The sequence below is a fragment of the Falco rusticolus genome, chromosome 3, assembly GCF_015220075.1.
Source record: "Falco rusticolus isolate bFalRus1 chromosome 3, bFalRus1.pri, whole genome shotgun sequence".
NCBI classification, from domain to species: domain Eukaryota; kingdom Metazoa; phylum Chordata; class Aves; order Falconiformes; family Falconidae; genus Falco; species Falco rusticolus.
The window spans coordinates 25,745,203-25,770,357 of record NC_051189.1 but is presented as its reverse complement, the minus strand read 5'-3'; the positions used below and the strand labels follow the sequence as shown (position 1 = coordinate 25,770,357).

Below are 25,155 nucleotides of genomic sequence, written 5' to 3'. Positions count from 1 at the left end.
GCCAGAAGACCTAGCAGTGAAGAATATTAATCTACTTTTATAAAATCAAAGGGTTCATATTTTTTGCTATAAAGAAATAATTTGAATAAAATTTGACCCTTTCTACAATAGTCTGTGGGTCAAATTGAACCTACTATTAAAATTCTCTAATATCTTTCTTGTATTAGCATTTCAAAACTCAATTTAAATATTCACAGAGCTCTTTTTTTAATAAACTTAACAAAATTCAGGTAATTTCCTTCAACTTTCTTGATTGAAGGAAGGCAGTAGGTACAGATATAAAAAAGATGTACAGCTACAAGCAAAACCTGAAATCAATTATATATAAGAAATAACATAACACATGGAAAGAAATTAATCAAAAGGAAAAATTTCTGCTATATGATTTTCTTGGTCTGCTACCTGCAGGCAAGGAACGTAAATGAAAAAAAAAAAAAAAATCAGCATTCTTCTTACAGATAAGGGGAAAATTAATAAAAATGTTTCCTTCCTACCAGATCCCCTGATGCAACTTATGTTAAAAGTGAGTGACTGTAGGAAGAGCTTACATGCTTTAAAATAACTCTTTTTTTTTTCTTTTTTTCTTTTTTTCTTTTTTTCTTTTTTTTTTTTTTTTTTGCCACAGAAATATACTTTCATTCTTGCTGTTAAGCTCAATTACGTCAGGTTGGTATGGATTTATAGTCCAAAGAACAGCCCTTTTGTATTCCTTTTTTCTATTATGTTGGTTGTTAAATCATGGTCATAAAATTTCTCCCTGTCCAGAAGTGAGAAATGGTTTGTTCTGCTCAGGTGTGACAATGAAGATGTAAGGAGTTGCTCACAAATTGGTGCAATCTTCCAATCTGGACAAAACTTTTGAAGTTCAGCTAATTTACATAACAAACTGGAGAGGTTCAATGTGTACGGGTAGCACTGCGTGTCTTGAGTATAGCTGTAAAGATGTTAACAGGCACTACAGAAATAACTTCGTTAAGCTAAATAGAAAACTCAATGGACTGAAGAGGGAAGCAATTCAGTAAAAGTGGGAGTGGTTTGTCTGACAAGTATTGACTTTGTTGTTTTCCTAAACTGATTTCCCAGTTTGCACTACTGCCAATAGCATGCTTAATTTTAAAGTTTTTCCTGCAGCAGTCAGTTTGTCAAGGTTAGGTATTGCCATCTACTGTCTAATAGAAGAGTATTTAGACACCTCTCTTGGCCTTTTCTCTCTATTCTCATGGAATTATGTCATTAAACTATTTGCAGTTCTCACGGGGAGGAAGGGAAAGGCAACATTTTTTAAATGAAACCCGAAAGTTGGGATCACCATTAACTAAAAGCCAAGAGAGGGAGGTAGCGTGGACAGTCACAAGGTCAAGTTGTTGGGGTAGTTGGAGCAACTAGTTCAGTAGGAAAACTTCTACCATTTTCCTTGATTACCATCTATGACATTAGTGGCAGACTTGTTGTGTACTTGCATTTCTGTGATTCATCTAGATACCTCTGCTTGGAGGTTCTTCTTCTCAGGGGAATATTTAAGGTCTCAGTGACTGAACAGTATCTGGCCGTCAGTGCTTGACAGAAAGTGAAAATTTATCCTGATTGCTACAGCATATATTCATGTCCCCTATCTTATCAGTCCATGTCTTCACCCTGGTTGAACATACAGGCTCTAAAATATTTGAGCCTGGACACTTAAAAAAAATTCTGCAAAACCCAACAGAAAGTCACATCTCCAGCAAGGCGCTTGGGTGTATATTTTTGGTAATGTCTTGTAAACATTTCTTCCTCAAAAAGAGAAGCTGGATTGTTTCTGTTGGGGCTATTCAGATCACTGTTACTTGTTTCCAGGCTGTTGTTAAAGCACAGTGTTGGAAACAACCACTCCTTTGCATTAACTGCAAGGCTGAAGGAGTAGCTAAGAAGTTTTGTATAGAAATCTTCCCAGAGGAAGTGAACTCTGAAATACCATGTGGTGTCTTCACTCCCACTGCCATATTTAAATGAAATAAATTGAACCATCTTTTATGTTTTTAGTGTTCCTAACAATTTTTAGGGAAAAAAAGTTCCTTATGATGTGAATTAATGTGAAGTGTTTGGCTGCTGGTTTTCTTATGTAATCATTTGTATTTAGAAGAAAATGTTCTTGTTGAAACAGGACACCAGTGTATTGATTTTTTTGAAGCTTTTCCCTCTGTTTGTAATCAGAGTATCACATACCAAGGTTTTACCATAAGGTAAGGATAATCTCTGTGTGGTAGCCTGTGTTCCTAGGAAATACTGGATGAATCCCACAAAACGTGCAAAATGCATGATGTTGATCCAGTGAATTTCAGGCCTCTCTGATTTATCAGAGTTGTTATTATTTAATGCTACTACTACTAATTATACTCATTAACCTCTCCCCAGCCACTCGCTGTCAAGTATTGTAGGCTTTCTGAAGCATTCTTAATTTGTTAAGAGCACTGATTTATGTTGCGGCTCTGGGAATGTAAGAGAATATTGGTAGGTGGGAAGGAAGCTAACCACTTAACATTTTCATGAGATAATTATTTCAATGATACTTTACCACTGTAGGATACATGCATTTTAAGCGCAGAGCACTGGACAGGAAAGCCTATAAGCATGTGTTTAATTTGAGCATGCATTTAAGTGGTTTCATTTAGGGATAAGTCTGATGAATTTGAGTATGAGAGATTATTACAGAACTTACCCAGTTTAATGTTACTGAGTTTCAATTATTTCATTAGAGTTATAATACCATAACACTGGAGCCATGCATTGATGTATCAGGACTAGCATGCTCAAGGGGTCAGATTATAAAATTTATGTCCAGAGGAATGTTTGTAGCAAAAGCATCTTTTGTTAAGTGTATGCAAACCCTTCGTTACTGGTTCATTCTCACACTTTCCCATGTTATTAAAATTCTTGCAGTGTTGGTTTTGTTTTGTTTTGCTAAACATGGCCTATCCTTTCAAGTGTTGAGGTAGCATCTGTTACTCATTGTGTAAAGATTGCCACTTAGCTAGCTAACTTTGTGTGTTTGTATCTATATGTTTGCATTTATATTGAAGTATATTACTATTTAAGAAAGATTTTTATTTATTTAGCATTTAACACATTAATAGTCCTAAAAACTATGTGCCTGAGTGTCTGTAAATGTGGTACAAATTAGGGAGCACAGTTCAGATTTCCCCACACTGCGCTGCCAAGTGGCCTCAATCACAAGTAATTTTCTCCATGAAGGCACATGCAACTCACTCATCAGCCTCTTCTCAGTAGATATTGTTATTTGTATCAAATTATATGTAGTGATTTTTCAAAGTGGCCAACTGTGTCCACTAAGCCATGCAGGTTTCTGCCACATTGACTCCTTCATTGCTGTCACTAATTGTACTGTTTTCTACTAATTCTTGTTTATTTATGTTATTTGAAAAAATATTTGAGATTCATAATCATATCAATAAATATTCATGAAATAAAGCACCAAGTGAATAAGTAAACTACCAACCCCCTCAAAATCTCCTATATTGTGTACAACACAAGTATTTGCCTGTTTTATAAAGGAAATAGTTTTTTCAGGGCTTCATGCAAAATCTAGAATGAAGTAATGGAGACTTCATTTGCCTTCAGTACCTCCATTTAAGATTAGAAATTGAGTTTTTTCCTAGTGCATTTGGGAATTCTTCACTGTTTATCATGTATCTAGCTAATCTGAAGCATATCAAAATCACCTCTCCTTAGATTACGTCCCATTTTTTTTCAAAGTGCTAATAGGAAAAGAATTGTTGAAATGAGAAAACAAACCTGTAGACTGTCTTTGGAATCAACTTTTCAACTAAATTCTTAAACAATTTCAGTTTTAAATTTTACTGTTTTATTTTAGATACTAATCATATCTCAGAGTTGTTTACTGCCAGATCACTGTGATAGATGAATTTCAGTAGTAGGAATTATTTGGATTTGCATTGGTGTGCCATTATGGTAGTTGTTGCTTGTGAAGTCACACTTAATCAGCAGTTATTGAAAAGGATTTTTCAGTAGAACAGAGGTGGGATTTGACCATGTTCCAGTTGAAATAAAAGCAGACACAGTGTGTGTTGTGCCATAGGTGCTTAATAACATGATTGGTAAAAGTATTTGGTGTAGTAATATTAAATTAAATCAACAATTTAAAAGGAATGGACAAAGTATAGTACTAAAGTAACTGATTAAGCGGCATTTGGATTGTTGAAGTAATATATCAACATAATAACAACTGGGAAACAAAAGCACTATAGGAGAAAACAGTTGAAACTGTTATTTTTAAAGACATTTATTTTTGTCTATGTGACTCTGCATTTTTAAGTATTTTAAATCAGGGAAGAAGTTGAGTAGATGCTGTTTGGTTTATTGCCTAGATAAGAGAGCTAGTAAACTTTGAAAACCAACATATAAATTTTTGAACCAGATAAATTGTTAGTTTTCTATCTGACTTGGTTTACTGATACCAGTAAAATGTTGGAAGCACGTGGGCAAATTAGGTGAACATAAGCCTGCAGAGTTTAATTGTTTGCATTAAAAAAGAGTATGTAATTCCACACAATCTTTGTTGTGAGATTCTGAAATTTTATATTTATTCATTGTTTATTTATGCATAAGGAATTAGATGGAATAGACAAGAGTAGAAATTTTAATCTGTTTATACTTACTAGGTAGTGGCCTTTGAGTTTACTGTTTTCTTTAACCCATTCTATGTTTGAGTGATAACTGAAAATAGCCACAGAAATCAAGCATCAACATTTCAGTTCAAGTGAAACTAATAAACAAGAAATACTTAATTTTGCTGTTATTCTTGTGGGCTAGTCTTACTCATGTTGAACAATGCCTTACTCTTAAAGTTATCAGTTAAAGTTAGCAGTTTATAACTCTGGGCATGAGCTGAATGTACATGAACACTTAAAAAATAAAAGATGACTCAACGTGAATAAAAGTTTTTGTCCAAAGGATCAGGTTGCAGGTGGGTTAATTAGACAAGGAAGAAGCAGGCTGAAATCTAGAAAAATATTTATGCACTGATCCCTCTATTTCAACAAAAGTCATGCTGGTTTTTGCAGTGCAATGTCTGATGTCAACCTCTGAGGTGAACTGTTACGTAAAGCTCTGATGTGTGCCCATATGCGACTAGATAAACATCACTGTTTATTATATGTGGGTTGACATATGCAAAGCAAAACCTTGGGTAGCTGCATGCATACCTCTGATCTCGTTTGGATGCGATGATGTTTACATGTACGTTTTTGAATGCTGGGACATGTAACTTTAGGAAACGTTACATACCTGTTCATACATAAGATGTATCTATGGATGCATTTGTCGGGAATGTTAGCCTGAGATTTGTTTAGAAAATAGAGTCCCAACCCACAAAATGACAGGTGTTTGAACCTGCACTGTGGAGCTGGTGCATACATTGTTTTTCTTCCAGCTTCTTGGAAACAGCGTCAATGGAAATTATAAGGTGTGTATTTCCATGACTGCTGCAAATGAAAGCATACAAACTGCACTTCTTTTCTTAATTAACATACGGTGATTATTAGCTTGATGATTATGTACTAGTGACCTGATCAAACAAACCAGTTTAACATCTAGAAACAGACCTAAATGTCATGGACACATGTCAGTTGGATTACTTGCAGGTATATTGCCTTTGCTGTATTTTGCAAGATGCTTATTGAAAAAGTCAAATAACAAAGAGCCAACCATTCAGCATGAAATCAAATGTCACTGAAATGTTGGCTGAAGTTTCCATTTTCTTCCCCCAGATTTAAAATAATTGGAAAATTTATTAAAGGCATATGGCTGCTTTTGAAGTTATGTAAAAGATGGTATTTATCCATCTTTATAATGGCAGAAATTCACATTTCCCTAAAATAGCATATTTTTGGTTTGATTGTCTTTTCCTTCTTATTTATCCAGATGTTACCAGGAGTATACACCAATTAATGACTTAACAGACAATGCCATATATCAATAATATTATGCAATCTGAAAGGTATTTGTTGATAGTTTGTGCAGAATCCCTGTGCTTTCATTTCTGCCATGAAACTGGACACACGTAAGGTGCCCAAACTGCCCGTGTTTAGCTGCAGTGCACTGCTCCAGTGTGTGCTAGTGCTTTGTTCTCTGTTCCGTACAGTGCAATATCCATTCTTCATTCCCTGTGCATATGCAGTTGCTGGATTTTTTCCCAGCATGGCTAGAAGGTGCAATTAACAGTAATGGATACTTTGATAGTGAGAATCTTTATTTCTTCAGCCATAATAATAGCCCCTTATTTTAGGAGATATATTGTTGAATGACAGCTACTGTTGGTGAGTATGAGTCCACAAAAGTGGGTTCATTTGGTCAGATTTCTCAGCTGGCACAAAAAGTCATATTTCCATGAAAGATAGTAACCTATATTAATTTATGGAGTCCCAGTTGGGAATCTCAATCAATTTCAATAAAAGTAACCATCACATTCCTCTGAAAAAAGAATTATACAACCTAGACTAAAGTGAATTTTGCTGTTTTAATAAATGTAGGTAGTCACCGGTTCATAATAAATTGCATAAAATTAGAGTGTAGTCAATATTTGATTTCTTTTAAAAATTTATCCCTTCCTTTTCATTGAATGCAACAGAATCATTTATGTATTGTATCTCAGCATGATAGATTATATAGGAATAGTGCGTTTAATACTGGAAAACTATCATATAAATACAAATTACATTTTTTTTTCATTACCTAGCTAGCTTTCATTTTGAGGAAGAAATACTCAGTCAATTATAAATGAGGCTGTGCTTTCATTGGAGAGTGAAATATGTAATTTTTTCCAAGCCTCAACCATGTATAATGAAATCTCTCTTTTGAAATCCAGTCTTAAGATGGATTTTGAAACGTACTGACATTTAATAAAATCTTAGTTAAATTAAAATATGTTCAGTTATTTCAAATCTCTATTTAAATCTAGGATAAAATTCTACACCTGCACAAGAGATGTCTTTAGCAAATAGTTGCTATTAACCAATGATTGTGAAGAGTATGTATATAAGAAAGAAGAAATTTTAATTTTTGAGTACATTCCAATTGGTAACCTAAGTGTTACTTATTATAGATCTGTCAGGCACTGGCTCTTGAAGAGGATCTTAAGCAATAGTATGTCTAGCTGACTAGAAGAAGAATCAAAGACCTCAGGCTGCCATTTCAAATTCAGACTCGTGCCCTGTTTCTGTAACTGGCTTATGTTTCTCTAGCCCTCGGCTAGTAGTTTACCATGATGGTTGTTTGGCCTTTGTGAAATGAAGTGATAGTCTGTCCGAGTCCCATCTATTGACTGGGAGTCTATTAAAAAGAGAGTCTAGCAAATGAATGATCATGGACACATCAGGTGCTGGTTGAAGCAAAATAGCAGAATAAGCTGAAGTTTACATTGTCAGCACCTTTGTAGTAATTCACTGTTGTCAGTGCTGTTAATTCGAGAAATGAAGCCTGTAAAGGGAACCTATTAAGTAAGTACTGTACTTCAGCATCAAAAACCAATAACTAACAAACAAGAGAAGGCTCTTCACTGTTTACATGGTTTTACAAATATAGCTTTGATTTCCATTGTTAAAACTGTTTAATTGCATTTAATACTAGAGCCTGATGAATAATGAAAAAAACCCTATGTGCAAGTATTATTAATACGTATTATTAATAACACTGCATATTCTGATTTGAAGTCATCAGGAAAACAGTCACTTTCAATTTTGATTTCCATAAAATGTTATTTGTCCAATTCTAATAAATGCTGAACACAGCTGTGGAAGGAAAATCTAGCTAAAGGCCTCCAATTGTAAGTTCACTAAGGTTTTATTTCATGTTGTCCTGTTAGATGGTTTTGCCACAGTGTTCCTGATTCTTTTTAAAGGGCCCCTTGAGGATGCCATTGAGGATGAAGAAGAAGAGTGCCTGTCTGAGGAAAATGATACTATCTCAAAAGAAGACTTTCCATTGGAGGAAAGCTTTTCTGCAGAGTTTGAGCCTGAAAATCTGAGCTGTGAAGAAGTGGAGTACTTTTGTAATAAAGGTAAACATTGTAGCCTACCTCTTGAGGGGATACTGGACAATCTGTGTCCAATTGGTCATAAAGGTTTTTTGGTTTAAAATATACAAAATGTCCTATTAATATAGGAGTTTGAAAATAGGAAAATGAGTTCCTTGTGGAGTTAAGTCTGGTAAATTAATATTTAAATGTGTTGGAAGATGTACTTCTCAGGGAGGTGAATCATCTTGCCTTTAATGTGGTCCTCCAAGAATGTTACTTTCTACATATTTAACTGTAGAGAACAGGCCTCAGAAGTCAATTATTATCAGATCCAAAGCTAGCAATGCAGCATGTCTGTTCATCACTTCTTTGCCTAGGAAACATTGCTAGAAAAACAGATTGTGTCTGTAGATTCTAGGATTAAAATAGAGCTTATTATAGAACTGATTATGCATGGTAGAAAACTAGTGACTGATTTCTGAAAGGATAACTTTTAAAGTTGCAGATGCCTTTTTGATGCATTCATTACTTGCAAATTATTGAAGATAGAGGTATCTTAGCGTAAGCCACACCAATTCATTCTTAGCCCTTACCCAGTGTTCAATCTGCAAGGTTGTGCTGTTTCCCATTCAGCTGACAGAAAAAATGCACTATCATGTACTGTTATTTAGAACATTGATTTAATCTTCTTCCTGCCAGATTTCCACTTGATTGCTTTATTGTTTGTCTTCTGCAGGTAAGGATGCCTATCAAATAGCTGGAGTTGTTGTGGTGATGTTCTTCTATTAGTCCACATCCCTCTCAGGCATTTGGATATCGATGATTTCACTGTCTATCTGTTCTTTCCCAGAAATTGACATACCTTTTCTCATGATAGCTTGATATGCTCCTGTTTTTGTATTACTTTCATCTGTCATGGATGAAGTAGAATAAATCCATTTGAAGGCTCAGATGTTACGACTACAGAATATTAGTCTTTCCTACAGTGTCCAGTCATCAGTGGGGAAGGCATGAAAATGTATTTTCTAAATGTCCTCTACGTAGCTTACAAACTTTTGAAAAAATTATGTACTTTTTGCGCTACAGGTTCTTGATACTTAGTAAGCCATCATAAATTATCAAAACAGTCTAGTCAGTAGTTTAGAGTTTAGCTGCTATAAATCTTACTATGAAAGAAGAGACACCGGATTATGAATGGAAATGCTTTACAAACAGGGGGAGTTAAGTGCTATTATAACTGTTCTGTAAACAAATCCTACAGTTACTGTGCGTTGACTTCTTCATATGCATCTCAGACACCATGTTCCTTAGCTGAAAAAAAGTACTGTTCCTGTTACTGGCATTACTAAATAATTATTTAAACCAGTATTTGCATAATTGTTATACTAGTGTCTCTTGAGTTCCTTCTGTCAGCAACGGAAGACTATGCACCACTATCAGTTCATACCAGTTTTATTTAGTTATTTCTCTGTACGTCTTGCTGCTTTTCCAGGGCCCACCAATAGAAATACTACTGTTCTGGGCAAAAATTGGGAAAATACATGATTATTTTTGTTTGTTTATAGCAATCAATATTGCAAAGTCATGTTGAATTTCAAGTTATCTTGTCACTTCCCTTTAATGAACACATTTTTCAGGGAAAACACTGAATCCAGGCCATTACATTAAACAAGATAAGGAATTAAATTGGAATACATTTAAATCTGAATCTTGATTATCATATGTTTTATTAAGGGCATCTGCTGATTCTTCAAGCTGAATACTTTTGACTCCCCAGCAGTTCTTTTTTCCAAGTATGTTGTAGTTATTAGAGATTCTTAAACCTGTCCACTGCAACTGCTGCAGAAGAAAAGTTGAAAAGGAAATTTCTGAGGATGAAGGGGCACATAAAACCCCTAATCTACTTCCAGCTGAGGCTGTGTGACAGAAAGTCCCACTTTGAAGTAAGTTGAGAATATCCCTGGAAAAGGATGGAATGGGAGACTAGAAGACCAGAAATACATTGTTTTTTATTAATGTCTCAACTTCTTTTGAATGTCCTCCTTCTTCAGTGTCACTTCTGAAGCGTTAGCATGAGGCCACGTATGGTTTTTTTTTTTTTCTGAGGATAAAACCAAAGAAGACAAAACTAATCTGGAAAGGAAATAAATGCCTTTTGTGCCCTTTTCTTAGTGAAAGGGTTTGTGACTGTATTATACAATAAATGCTAAAAGTGAGGCTAATTCTCATGATTTTTGTCATGAATCTTTTAATCATTCATAACCCTTCTTTTGCTTTGTGGTTTTCAGTATTGAAATTAAAAGATGGTATGAGAAATATGCTTTTGTTTTTTGTAAAAATATTTTTGGTTAACATCATGGATAAAAGCTTAAAAATTAAATATGTACCAAATAGGTTAGAGAGCAAACAAATGCATTCTGATTTCTGTTTTAAGGGCCTGACTTTCTGATTATTTTTTTCTCTCTTTGACAGTATTGGCAGCTTGTAAACCACAGATATCTCCAAAGGAGGGGAAAAATAAGTGTAGATCTGTGTATTCTCATGCAACATGTTTCCTTTTCCCAGAAAATACCAGAATTGGCATAGGAATTCTTTATGTTGTCTCTACCTTCTCCTCTTCCTAACATGGACCATTAAAGGTTCTAGAAAGTAAGGGGAATTTATTGGATATAAATATTCATCTGTCCTGACTCCCCATTTCCTTCCCCTGGGTTTTTTTCCTAGCTTACCCAGAACAAGAGGACAAATGAGTAGTTGGGGTTCCTGAAGGAATTAAGAGACGTGGGCAACAAACAGCACAACTGTTGGGGAGGAGGTGTTTGTGAGGCTTCACTCATGGTGTTTTTCATACTTCCCCAGTTATGTAAATCAGGCATCACCTAAAAACCAGAGTCTTGTAACTATGCGAACTGGGCACTGAAGGCAAAAATTTACCGAACTCACAATTCATTCAAGTGAATGGAAGTAGAGGACGTAGAGGTTCACAACTTGATAACTTTGGCTTTTTGACTGAAGAGATTTTCCTGTCAAAATATGCCTGATTGTATTATAAGCAAAGGGCAGTCTCTTACTGTCTAAATTGCAAACAGCTAACCTTTATAAAGCCATACTTGTCATTCCCACCTTATTAATTTGGGTTTGTGAGATTGATTCAGCAGAATAGTTGCCAGAATTAGAAGGCAAAGGCAAAAGTCTCTGCAAAGTGTGAAGCAAATTAATCACATTGATGGAGCTGCATGTCATTTTACAACTTCTCTGTTTTCAAAATTATGACTTTTGGCTATTATTTTTCCCTTCTTTTGCTCATTAATGGCTTTTACAACAAAGAATCTGGAAAATTCTGCCTTTCCCCCCACTTTTGCAACACCACAAAACCACAATTAACTTTGCTACATGTGAATAATTATTCCTGTGTAGTCTTCATGTACACTCAAAAGTGAAGAAGTGAACAATCGTTTAACCATGTAAATATTAAAAGCAAAAATGGAAATTAGCAATCTGCTGTTTATCAGGGATGGGTTTAAGCTTGCAACTGTGAATTTTTAACCTTTTGGATGAAGTTTCCCATCCAAGAATGAGTATTTTAGAAGAGCCTGGGAATCGATGGCAGAAGTTTGATTTGTTTGCAATTATGACAGAGATTAGGGGAAACGGAATATTTTGGAAACAGCAATAATAACAACACAGTTATAGTGTTCTTCCACTACAAAGCTGTACTGGTCTCAGTCTTTACAGTAGAAAGAAAAAATGAGGTAGGAGGTAGCCTTGGTGATAATGCATTGCATTTTGTCAGTTTGTAGCTTAGTTACTACGAATTTCCACACTGCAGGTAAAGAAGATATCTGATGATGCTGTTTACGCAAAGTCTGTATTAGTCTGGAACCTTCGTTGCCAAAGATTTTTTTTTAGTGTTCACATAGGGGGTAACTGGAATCAGAGTCTGTACCAGATTAAGATTAATTCAAATTAGATTCAGATCTAGAAGATTTATTAGTTAAGTGCCATTACTTAGATAGCCTGAATAAGGAGAAAGTAGCCTGTCTCCCATGCAGAAGAGTGATAGACTAGATGGCTGAAAGCCTGCTATGGAACCTAGGGGAGTACATACAGATTAACTTTTGTCTTTTATAGGTAAGAATAAGAAAATAAGGTGATGCTATCAGAGACAAGAAGTGAGCTGGAGGTGTGATGGGGCTAATAAAAGTAGGAGGGCAGATACAAGAAGGAGACACAAAAAGCAGGATGATACAAAAGCCAAGAAGTGGGAGGTGATGGGATGAGAAGCAAAAGTTCATTTGGGCTGTGAAATAGTTTATCATTGGCTTTTTAGTCTCTGATTGCTGTCATACTGCCTAGATACCCACAGGAAAATAAAACCAGAATAATTTTCTGTTACTTAGAAGGTTTGGCATCTTCATATGGAGGTGAGACCTCTTCCTCTCTCTAAACAGCAAGGAGAATAGGAGCCTTGCCTACTTCGTAAGGGAGGGAACTGGCTAAACAAATTACAGTTCTTTGTGACCTTCTTAGCAGAATTGTTCAATGAGGGATTAACTTTCAAAGGAAAAGTTATCTTGAGCAATGAGACATCACTTGAGATTAGTAGATAGTTAAGTAGCTGTGTTTAGAGAAGAGGCAAGAGAAGAAAATGGAGGAAGGATTATAATCGAGAGAGAGAATGTGAGACTGTTTCCAGAAGAGGCAAACGGAGGAATGTACATATCTGATAATTGAAGAAGACATATCCATTTCTTGCTGCCATGCTTACCAGGACAATTTTTTTGAATTCTCCTGTTCTTTGCTTGTAGCATGGCTATTGTGCTTGTTCCTTATGCTGTAGGCTTCCAGTAATTACTCCATTCCAAGGCAGCACTGGCACCAGTCCTCAGTGGAAGATTCAGTGGCCTTAACCAAATGGTGGCAGATTGGAAAGCAAATAGCTTGTGTTTCCCACAGCAAAGCTTGTGTTTCAGTTGGTGACATAGGAAGATACAGGGGATAGAGACATAAGGTGTGATGAAGATTGACTGTTTCATGATGCAGTGCTTTTAGGATCTGTAGCACAAACTGCTACGTATGCCTGTAGCAAATCAGAGTGTTGATGTGTGTTTGCAGTTCCCAATACATTCCTTATCTTTATTTGTGGAAGGAGAGGGGGATAAGGGGAAGCCAGTGGTTCTGAAACTCATATACAGTTCTAAGTCAGCAACAATAGAACTCAGGGAATATATGGGCTTCTGCATACTGAGTGTGTACCTTCTGCCATATTCTTATATTCTGCTGGGGCAGGAGGCAATGAGTTCAGAACCTGATCCAAGTTTTCTGCTCATGTGCAGTATTTTGTCACTAGCCTGGCAGACTAGCTTAGGACTGGAATTTGTTATGTTAAACCATGTGACCTGATTGTGCAGCCAGGCTTGAGATTCAGGGAAGCAGCTGCAGTGTGATTCTCCATATAAGAAAAAGCATATACAAAGCTAAATTCTTCTGTGTATTAATCTTTCCCTTCATACTTCATGTGCAAAGCTATCATGTTACCATCTATAATACCAGCCAAACTCTTAACACCCTGAAAATGATTTCTGTGTCCCTTTTTCCTCTGGAGTATGACTTTGTGTGTGTATGCCTGTGTGCATCTGTGTAAATATTCTTTGCTTCTTTCATGTTAGGCACGTAATGACTAACAATATGCTTGCTATTTTCTGTTTCTGGTTCAAAAAGTAGATTTATACCTTCTTTTTTTTTTAACCAGAAACCTTTTAATCAATAATGTTTCTTTCCTTTTCAGTAATGGATTTCATTACAAATTTCTATCTCTTTTGCTATAGCAAGTGGAAGCAGGATCAGCATAAGGCAGCTATACCATAATCACTTTGAGCTCAATAAGGAGATCTTTACAGGCAACTTTGTTCTTATTTCTTAACGGGATTAAGAAGCTCAGCTCTTTAAATTCTTGCATATAACACTGACATTTCCAGGGTGTGTTTGGACCAGGGAGTTCAAAGAGAAGGAATAAAAAAGAAAAGCCAATATGACTTTGTTTTTTACCTTGCTGGAGGAGCTGTTTGTGCAAATCGCCTATAAGCTTATTGACCTGAATCTTTGACTCCTTGTTTTCTCTGGATTTGGCTGGAGTGTAGACACTGATAGAGCACTGATAGAGGTGATTGCACAGCCCTCGGCTTTGCTTGGCACCAGACACCCCCCCTCCCTGCGCTTGACATTATCTTTCCCTGGCAATACTTCTGTTCTGGAACTCATATTCCTTTATTTTTTTTAAAAAATAATTTAATACATTATGTTTTCTTTATGTAGACTTTCTGAGTAAATGAAAGACATGTTAATTCTTTTTGTAGGCAGAGACAGGAGAGAGCATGTACGTGGGTTGATGTATTTTCATCTCCTAGGATAATAAGAATCTGCATAAGAACTCACAGTGCTACTCCTTCCAAAAACACAGTAGTTACCTCTTACTGAATTGTGTGCATCTTTGTGAACCTGTCTTGTGTTGCATTCTCGTGCTCAGAATGAGAGTTCCCATACATTTATCTGTATCTCATTCAGCTGAAACAGCTGAATCCTGTACATCTTCTGTACTTTTTGTCAGATGCTGAAAATGGACAAAGGAAGGAAGGGGTTCTCTGATAATAACCTTCAAAGGGTGCTAAGTCATAATTAGGTTGGATCCTGGCAGAAGACCCTTTTCTTCCAAATATCAGCATTTGCTTTCTGCTTTACCACTCATGCTTTCCAATTTTTTCCTGGTACTGAAGCTCAGAGGACCACCTGTTTTCTTGCTAGAAGAGAAAGGAGATACCTGAAAAGGCTGGGGTGAATTTTTTCACAATTATCTTGAGAGCATGGAAAGGCTTCCAGAATAACAAGTGCAGGATTGTGTATCCTATACTGATTTCTATCATCCCGTATGTAAACGTCTTGGGCGATATTTTCAGTCCAACTGAAATCCATGCCAGTATTAACATCAATGGTAGCGAGATAAAAATCTTACCTAAGTTAGACTAGAAAGCCCTTCTTTTAATCAAGAAATTAAATAATTGGTCATCAAACAGGAAAATGTATCTCAAAAAGAAACTAGCAAGCTATGTTTCAAGAAGTAAATACATTGATCCAAATATAAAACATTATTTTAACCGTATAGAATTATAAAGTGAGAGAAACACTTAAACAGCTTATTCAGCTTTAAGCAGTTTATCAAAGCAACTCCAGCCTTTTCAGTCAGCACATTTTGGTTTTCTTAAGAACAATGAAATTGTGAATTCTATCACAGCTATGAGGAAAGGGATTATTTTGTTACAACAAGTAGTGTAATGTCCCCTTTCTAGAAAGTCACGAAACTTGAACTTGGATTGACTTAAATTTGAGCTCAAATTTGACATAAAATGAATTGCAAATTAATAAGGGTAATCTTCTTTAAAATAGGAAATGCATACATGACAAATTTCACCACGTGTTCTTAGTTCATACATACTACACATCTGTTACTGATTTTGTTAATAATGAAGGTCTATTTTGCCTTTTTTCATCTAATTTGGTGTTCTTGACACAAACATTCTGAATACTTTTGAAAAGTTCTGAGGCAGTCGCTGAAAAATGGTTGTCAAACTGGGTCCAAAAAGTGGAGCTGCTCACAGGCTGTGTACTATATGTCAGCAGTGGGGATATTGGCCATAATTTAACTCTCAATGGATCAGAAAAAATAAATGAAGCAAATACCACATTTATGGCATTGTTGGATAAATATTGATAAGACAGATATTGCTGGATAGATGCTGCTGGATAAGAGAAAATGAAGCCTTTATTTATGACTACTAAGTCTTTTTCTTGGGTTTGACTGATAGAAGTCTAGACTGTTTTTGAAACCATGTATAATATAGCAGGTATGTAGAAGCATACCTCCAATGACAGGGAATCAGCTGCTTTGGATATTAAAGTACTTGGAGTGTTGATTATTTCTAATAAAAGCATCAAACTGTTTACAAAAAGGTAAATTAAAATTTTGCTTTGTAAGAATAGCTATATATTGCTGCTTGCTTTGTAGCAGTGTGTGGAAATCACACGAAAACAGAATATGAACAAAATGTGACCTTGCATAAGGGTGTTCCAATTTAGAGCTTGAAACTTGCTAGAGTGTCTCTGAAGTCATCTCTCTTTTCCACTGGAAGGTGTTTCAGAATCTCATGGGTTGTTGATTTCCATTCAAATTATTTTTGAAAATTATACTAAGCAACAGTCTTTGTTTGGGGCATCTAAATACCTTTTAAAATGTGCAGCTGCTGCTTTTCTAATCAAGTGCCTAGAGCTATGTAATTTTGAACCCAATGTTGGTGCTTGAGTATGTCTTTTAGAGCTCTTGTATTTGAGGTTTTAATTGGAAAAGATTGAAAAGATGCAAGACGTTTTTCTTTTTTTCCTTTAAATCTGTAGAAGCTTTTGGGTAGCCAGTATATCTGTGTAGTACTGGTGCCACAAGAGTTGCTCCCTAAAAATTAGGATGATGTAAAAATCATTAATAGAAAGAAAGTCTGGGATAAGATTTAGAGAACACTTTCACTGTTCTGCAGGAAATACATTTGAATGAGTGATCCTTGTCTTGAAAGAACTTCAAAAGCAAACAGTGTGATAATGAGAACATATCAAACATTTAGAGAAAGAGGAAGGCCAGACTCAGTCTAGCTGAACTTGCTGCACAGCACTGTCTTATCCCAGGAGAAAAGTGCTGTAGCTGAAATGGTTAGAAATAATTGACACTGGTTTTTAACGTGATCACTATGCTGAAATGTCATTGTGTCAAGATGTCATTTCATTAAACAAAGTACTGATTTTAATACGAACCAAAATAGTTTCCATACTGTTATTTTGGAGAGTTAACAGCTTGTACACACGTAGGTACTCAGTGACATATGGTTATTCATAGACCTTTCCTAAAAGTTAAGATAAGAAACAGTGTGTTATTTCTGACATTTGCTGGATAAATAATTTTAAGAGTGCTAAGGGCAACAAGAAACATACAGTTATTTCAAATGAGATTTATCCCAGGAGAAATTATGATTGTTAATCAGCATGAAAGAAAACAATAATTGCTTGCAAAGAAGCAAAGTATTGAGATGATTAATATAATTTGAAATAAAGTGCAGTGGATCAACGTGTACAAGTGCTGGTTTTTTTCAGGTATGTTTGAAAATCAATCACCTGAGGCCAGACTTTGCTGAGACTTACTGTATTTGTAGGGTAGGGTGCCTCAGTTGACATTGGTGGACTTGACAGAAATTATTTCTGATGTACATCAGATGAAGAAATAACAGAGTCTGGTAGTGGTAGCACCAGATCTCTTTCTCTGTGTCTCTGTCCTGCCAAGGCTATAAAATAAACTCATTTGCATGGCATAGTAGCCACTGTAGTTGTTTACCTTGTCCTCACAGCAGATGCCAAATATGGCAAGGTATGGAAACATCCCTCCCAATTTATTTAGTATCTTTATTATCAGAATTTTATTTCCATACCAAAAGCTTATTTAAAGATATTTTTTGCATTGTTTAAATGTATTTTATACTCAGAATATTTTATATCTGCTGAAAACTTGCATTGCCATTAAAATCAGAGACTTTGACTTGTGAAATACATACATAGAATCCTTTAAAAAAGAGGTCATCAACGAGAAGGACAGTTAAGGTCTTTTGGATGTCATTGTTATTCTTAAGAATAGTGTGTGCTGCCATAAAGTTACTTTGAATGAATTAAGTACATTCATTTGTATTTTAAGTTGCGTGTGGTTTGTTTCTAAGTTACAAGAGTGTTGCTTCTGAAGAGAAGTTCCTGGCAATGATTCTCAGCTTACAGTGTGTTTCTTAGGATTCAAGAGCAAGATTATCAGTGTGTGTAAGCTGTGTTACTGGTCATAGGCATTGTGGTAAAGCAAATAACAAAAGACAATTTTTGAACTCTAATTTGTAGTTTCTGAAGCTGTGCCATCTAGTTCACAGTCTCAGAATCCTTCTTTGGTTGGTTCTGGAATTACCACCACTGTAGGCTGCGGCAGAAAGAAGGGGAGGGCCCCTTCCCCCGTGTTCCCAAGAAAGCCTGCCCCTTCACAACCAGTCACGCTGGCCTGTTAATGCACATAAGGTTATGTTTCTTGCTGAATTAAAGCCTACAGTGTGTGACTCCTCAAGTCTCTGCATCACATCTGTTTTCTCTTTTGCCAGTACAGAGTGCTACAGGCTTCGTAACAATTTATTTCTGAATTGATTTATTATAATTGAGAATTGATGTTTCACTCTGAACAGCTGTATTAGGATGTTAACCATTTAAGTTTACATTTATGCTGCCAAGAAGAATGAACACAAACTGAATTTCAAACTTTTAATGTTCTCTCACTCTAATAGAAACTGCTGTGTGCTGTTTGTGACGGGTACAGTCCTTCACCCAAAGCTATTTTGTCTGATGATAAAACCATGAGTGTATGAAGCTTGCACATTTTTCATCTCTTTTATGACCTTATCTTCTGTGAACGGCTTCTGTGAAGGTATCCTAACTATAGGAAGCACCTGGCAAACATATATGATATCTATGCTGTGATAAGCAGTTGTGAACAAGAAAGTAGATCTGTCAGTTCTGAACTGTTCATTGTTAAAAATACTTTGCTGATTTAGCTGATTGAAAAATACATTATAGGGTGACTAACGGCTGCCATAACATTCCTAGTCAAGAGAGTTCAATAGTTACATTGTATGAGACTTTCTGTAAGAGCCTAATACTAATAGGAACAACATGGATTAAAACAGTAGGGTTGAGAAGAACTGCTAACCCATGTGCTTCTTTAAAATACCACTACTTGTGGTACAAGCTGATTAAGTACAAATTGGGAACTCTCTAATTTGTTAAAAAGATTAAAGTGAATTACTTGTTAATATTCAGGTCTCTCTCTTCCTACTTGTCAGTCTTCTCAGATGTTAGAGTTCTCCCTCTCATGTTTCTGGTAATATGTCTGATTTACGGTTTTCAGATTCCTTGACCAACTGTGCCACCTTGAATTACAGTGGTTTACCATGTTATCTATTGCATAAACACTAGGATATTAGAAAGCACATTAAAAATCTTTGAACTGTTTTTGAAGAGCAACAGAAACAGTTAATGCTGTTAAGAAATTGTAAGGTCAAGATGAAAATTCTATTCATATTATGGTATTGAAGTTGTTTGAATAAGACTTCTTTTTTTCCTCTTAGTTAAGCAGTATTTTGTGTATTCAGCACTTCAACGTAAGGCAGAGATTTGTTTCACTTAACCTTAGCTGGCTAAAGATAGGTTCGTAGTCTAAGCTGTGTGTTTCAAAAAATGATTCATTTCAACTGCCTGAGACACCAAGAGGGGCCCCATATCTCAGGCATCCTTGAATAGGATGGGTCACTGTGGAGGTTTCTCTCGTCCCTGTCTACAGGAGCGCCTACCTACACAAGTAGTCTGGACTAGCTTACCTTTCAGACATCTACGGTTAGAGAAGATGAATTCTGCTCAAAGTGTAGCTTTAATACCAAATATCGAGAAATAGCTGAAAGTCCAGTAGGCTTAATTGACTCATGACTAAATGTAGTATACGATATTATAGATTCTTGCTCATACGAGTCTCTTTTTCATGCAATAATGTTCTTTTAAAGGACAGAATTCACTTACTGATCTTAGTAGCCAGAAGGAGAAACTTAAACAGAAGCAGGTTTTGCTTCATTTCAGAGTGTTTATCATTGCCAATGCTTCTATATTACTTTAGTGTTGATGTTAAAAAGTTATTTCTCCTTTAAATTAAATACAAAATGTAACTGAGCAGCACAGTGAAGAAACAAGCATGAGAAAAAACCAAAATAATAGGATTAGATAGGAATCAACAGGTTAGCAGCAATGTGAGTGGTATGTATAAGGCAAAAAGCACTAGATTTTTCTTGAAAGGAAGAAAAAAATAATGTCCTGGATCCAATTAAACATCTACACCTGTAAATTGAGGAAAAATTTAATCAATTTAAAAATTAGTAGAAAAATATAAATATAAAAAAATAGTCTTATTGAGACAATTAGTGAATGAACAAAAAGAGTAATCTATGGAAAGAAAATAAATTCTGTAAGGAAATAAACTCCTTTGTGCTAAACAGATGTTAGCTGCTAAAGTAGCATTAAGTAAGGGAAAGAAAAGAAAAAAAGCTTGAGAGATGTGTTTTGTTATTAGCTCTTGTGCTAAGCCTCCTTTTGGCTTGTTAAAGTTGCAGTGTCTCCAGCACCAGGTGGATTGACTTGGTTGTGCATTTCCACCTGACTTAGCGGAACCTGGGATAGACTTGCTTCATTGATGGATTCTGAAATCCACAGTGATTGTTTGAAGTTTGAAATGATGAAGTTTGCTTCAGTATGGAGGGATAGTAGTACGAGGGAACAGGAGAAATCACTGTTGTGGTATTTCAGGTGTATAATGCATGGACTTGGTAGTTGGTGAATAATAGAAAATATTGATGAAAATAATCTAAAACACTTCTAGATGCAAACCAAAGTTTTCCTTAATGTAAATTTTACACATTTAGTTCTACTGTCTTAGCACAGGACATGCATTAATTCATGAAAACTTGATTATGAAAAACACAGAACACCATACTTCATGAAACACTGAAAAAGCAAGTTAATGAAAAGTTAAGCCATCTGCTAACATACATTTTCAGATCTTTCCTCATCTCCCAAATACTTAATTAATGTGTGCTGCAGGTTGTATACCTTAGCTGTAATTCTGTCCTTCATTTGCCCTTCAGCCCAATGTTTTCACATAAATTTATCTTCCTCTTTCAGTTCTAATTATTTTGTTTGGTATTCTGATTGGTTGCATTGATTGAAAGAATGCTCAGATTTGCATGCAAACACCAGGTTTGTCTATATTATAACCTGGACATTCTTTTATATTTTGGAGCTAAAATTTCCTGTGCTTGAGCTCTATAGAAAAGAATTCTTATTTCTAATATTTTTGTTGTTGTTCTGATTTAGTCTATAGAGATCTGTTGTTCACAGTGGAAGAAGAACATTTTCTTTAGTACAAAAATTCCATGCAAAGAACATTTTAAGAGCTTTCTGTGGTTATTATACAGCTTGAGTTAGACTCATAATCAGAATGGCCCTTGCTGTGAAGTGCTTTCCAACATCTGGGAGAAAACTCGGGTTGATCTTGCCAGGTTTGAACACAAGAAAATTGTCCTTTGTGTCTCTCCAGTAAAGAGCAATTTGTTGCAGCTGTAAGTAGCTATGAAGGTAGACATATGAAAGAAAAAATACCTGATAGGTTCTTCAATCCACCCCAAAAAATGCAGAGTTCTCTTTCATTACTAAAAAGCGACTACACAAATGCTAGTTCAAAATAGGGTGGTTGTTTAAAACCAAACAATTACTAAAACTACTTACAAGAATCTTGATACCTTTTTCAGAACGTGAGTATTTAGGACTGTTTTCTGAAAGGTAACTTCACATTGAACTGAAACATATGAACTTCAAATGCCTGGGTTAAAATTATACAGTGTGCTTAACAGAAAAATTGTACTAGATATTTGTGTTGTCTTTAAGTGCCAATGAATACACTGGGCTATATTTTTAGTATTTTCAGTATTACGAGTACACCAAACTATATTTTTGTTATTGAAATCTGGAGTGAATATAATATTGTCTTTGTGTGAGAAGTAGTTTACCAGGTTCTTATACTTAGGATTTGAAAAACTGTTTTATGAAGGCAAGGAAGAATGTGTTATTACAAGACATTACATGTGCACATGAAGTTAATGCTTTATAGTGTTTGTATATAATCATGTACTTGAAAACTCTGGGTCACAATCTTATCTGGTATAAATATAGCTCCAGTGATAACATATGGGAATCTGGCATGGCTTGTTGTAATCACATTTCTTTACCTATGTTTCTAATAAAAGCTTTTGTTATCATGAGTGGGGAAAAAATTACAAGTTACTGCTTAATTGTGCTTTTTACTCCTTGCTCTCCTGATGTCAAATCAACCAACAGTCTGATTTTCAGAATCTAAAATACACAGGATTTGTTTTTTAGTGCTGCCACTTTTCTGTGGGACAGTTTTCTAAAATTTGCTTCACAAATGCTAAACAAAATTAATCATAATTCAGTCCTATTTGACTGATGTAGTTAATTGTGTACACTTGATTTTTTCTTCCATTCTTCATAGAGTCATTCTATGCAAGAATTTCTTGGTTTGATTAGTAGTAAAAAAAATCTACAGATGCAATAAAGTACTGTCCTGGATAAGTTAACAGAGCTTTCACACATTACTGTGGCCAGAGTATTTTGTGTTAATACCTGAACCTCTCAATGTAATTTTTTGTAGCGGCTATTTCACAGTATTTTTGCATGGAGCTAGCCTAGAACCTTTCTTTAACTGGAATAACTGGACTTTCAACACGGAGTTCTTCAAACAGAAATTGAATTGTCATCTCTAAAAAAGTAACCTTGTCATAGTTTTCCATGTGTCCTATATACAGTTTTGTAGTGCTTGTATAGTGTATAGTGAGTATAGTGAAGGAAAAGAGACGATCTCGGGTACTTCTGGATGGCGAGAACTCTAAAATTCATCAAAAATGTTGCATTTCTGTAGATAAAGCTTGATAGGGAGAAAATTATGATAGGGACTTGCTGGTAAATTCTGACCCTTAAGGGCCAAATCCCATAAATGCTGAAATAATACCGAGTAGCTCTTCACTAGTTGCCTGAATAGACAGAATGTTTAGTGGACCATATTTTTGTACTGTCATTAATCTGCAATGTATAAGAAACCATTAGATGTCACTTCAAGAAAACACATAACTGAATACATATGTTCCTGGGGAGTAAGAGGCTGATTTCTTTCTCCCATTTGTGCATACAAACTTAATGACTGTTTGTGTGTTGTTTTACAGAAGTAGGTGCAAGTTGTGATTTTGTTTTTTAAGCATATGGTGTAAACACTGATTTCCAAGATTTGTCTTTTAAGAGAACTGGAAGATACTTGGATATTCAGGCCTGGTTTGAATCACTGGGAACTCACAGATGTTTACGTGCCTAATAATGTATTTTTTTATTATTTTATCTTTGTTTATAGATATTAATATGTTTTCACTTATGCATGTAAGCAGTTTGGATATTCTAGGAGCTCTGCCTAAAAGTCACTATCGAAATATGTCAATACTGTATTTCTTTATTTTTTCAGGCAATGAAGAAACCATCCAGGAGGCAGCAGAATCTGATGGTGATGCAAGGTCAGAGAAACCAGGGCAGCTTGCTGTGGAGACTGAAGATTGGGATGGGCCAGGTAGGAAAAAACAACTGAAAGCCAAGAGAAATTTCCTAAATTAGATTCCAATATTTTTTGTTATTGCTATTTTAGTAGATGTGTTATGCTTTGCACTGATTTTTAATGGACTGTTTCTTTTATCATACTTTGAAGTCCAGGATATTGGTGGATAAGTACTAAGACAAAGTTCTTGAGTAAAAAATGGTTTTGGCTGTACCATTTTATCAATTGTTCAACATAAAATGCCTTATGTACCTGCTTGATACAAAGTAAAATGTTCTTGCTGATTAAAATTTTAGGATTAAAATTTATCAGTAAGTTCTTAGTTACATGGTTGTATTGAGGTAGAAGCTTTTCAGCTCTGTTTTCTGAGGCCAGAAGACCTACAAAATACCTGTGTCTCTTCTCAAGCTTTGTGCCAACATTTAGTGACATGGTGAGCTTAACAAATAGGTATGGTATCTACTGACATTTTCAAGGGCTTTGTTTACCTGTTTTAGTCTGATAGAAATCATTTAGCACACTTGGTCATTGATTTCAGTTGAAAGAGAGACTCTTACATTGCAGTCAATGAAGTGTTAGAACTTCACATTAAAACAGTAATTCATGGTAACATTTTCTGTTATGCACAGTGAAGATGGTGCAAGCATAATGTTGCTAAGATGTAAGTTGTGATGTCAGTATGGGAATACTCCCCAAGTGTCTGTTTAATATAAATATTTAAACCCTCTGTTGTACCATAGAAGTACCTAAAACAATGGAGTAAATTGTATTTCTCAGGCAGCTCTACAGTTGAATTCAATGCGATGTTTTCATGAGTATGGACTTTGGAATGGGCCTTAAAAATCTATTGACTATATTTTAATAGTGCTGTTGGAAATCATGTATCTGAAGCCAAACATACTCTCAGAATAGCTCTATCTCTTACGGAAGTTTTCCCTAAACAGGATGAGCACATCAGAAAAGAGTTCCAGAAGTGTTCTATCAATAATTTATAATGCAATAATAATGCTTCATTAGAAAAATTCGTATATTTCAATCATATTTTCATCCTTGCTTGATTTTGCAAATTACTGTAGGCTCTTCATGAAGAGAAGAACAAAACTAATGGTAATTTTCTGAAACCAGCAGCTGGAAAATATAATGCAAACAAAAATGCAGGTGTAGTATATATAATTATCAGGATGTGGTTTAAAATGTTTTTAATGATAATACAGAAATAACCTGATATTGTATATAAAGCACTATGGTGTCATATGAAAACAAGATTCAGTATTATAATACACTACAGTACATTTAAAATAATACAAAAGGTACATTTAGATGTAACAATGGCTTTTTCTGGCTTCATAGTAGACTTAAAGGCTGTTCAGTGATATGACTTGTTTTTAATTTCATTATAAATAATCTATATCTGAAATTGGTAATTTTTTGTCACTTTTTAGTTTTTTAATGTGTTTCAACATAGTTGAATATGTATTTTATGGGCTGTTACTGCTTTTCAGATGAGCTGTCTTATACAAAAGTTTTATGACAGTATGGAGTAAAGGAGTATATTTTGTTGGGGAAGAATGATCAGCCAACCAGTAAGATGCGTATATTTCTTGTAATATTTATTGGTGCTTTGACATAAGATGGAAATCAAAGCTGAATGTGGAGAACTTCCTTTTGACTTCAGAAAACTGATGACCACCAAAATGAAATAGCAGCTTTATTTTATTTAAATATTGGTTCTTTACAAGGGCATAATACGTATGAAGTAAGGAATTATTATATGCCTCCTGCCATGCTTTGCATC

At 35.2% G+C, this 25,155-nt stretch overlaps 1 protein-coding gene across 3 annotated transcripts in view; it reads left to right on the top strand.

The window, feature by feature from the left end:
* ZFPM2 (zinc finger protein, FOG family member 2) overlaps nucleotides 1–25,155 on the top strand; it is a 321,580-nt gene that overhangs the window by 56,173 nt on the left and 240,252 nt on the right. For 2 of the 3 annotated variants that reach the window (XM_037381537.1, XM_037381535.1), the window contains exons 2-3: nucleotides 7,913–8,071; nucleotides 23,274–23,375. In XM_037381537.1, the coding sequence (XP_037237434.1) occupies nucleotides 7,913–8,071; nucleotides 23,274–23,375 (261 nt within the window). The remainder of the gene's footprint in view (nucleotides 1–7,912; nucleotides 8,072–23,273; nucleotides 23,376–25,155) is intronic. The other variant, XM_037381536.1, reaches the window with a different exon arrangement.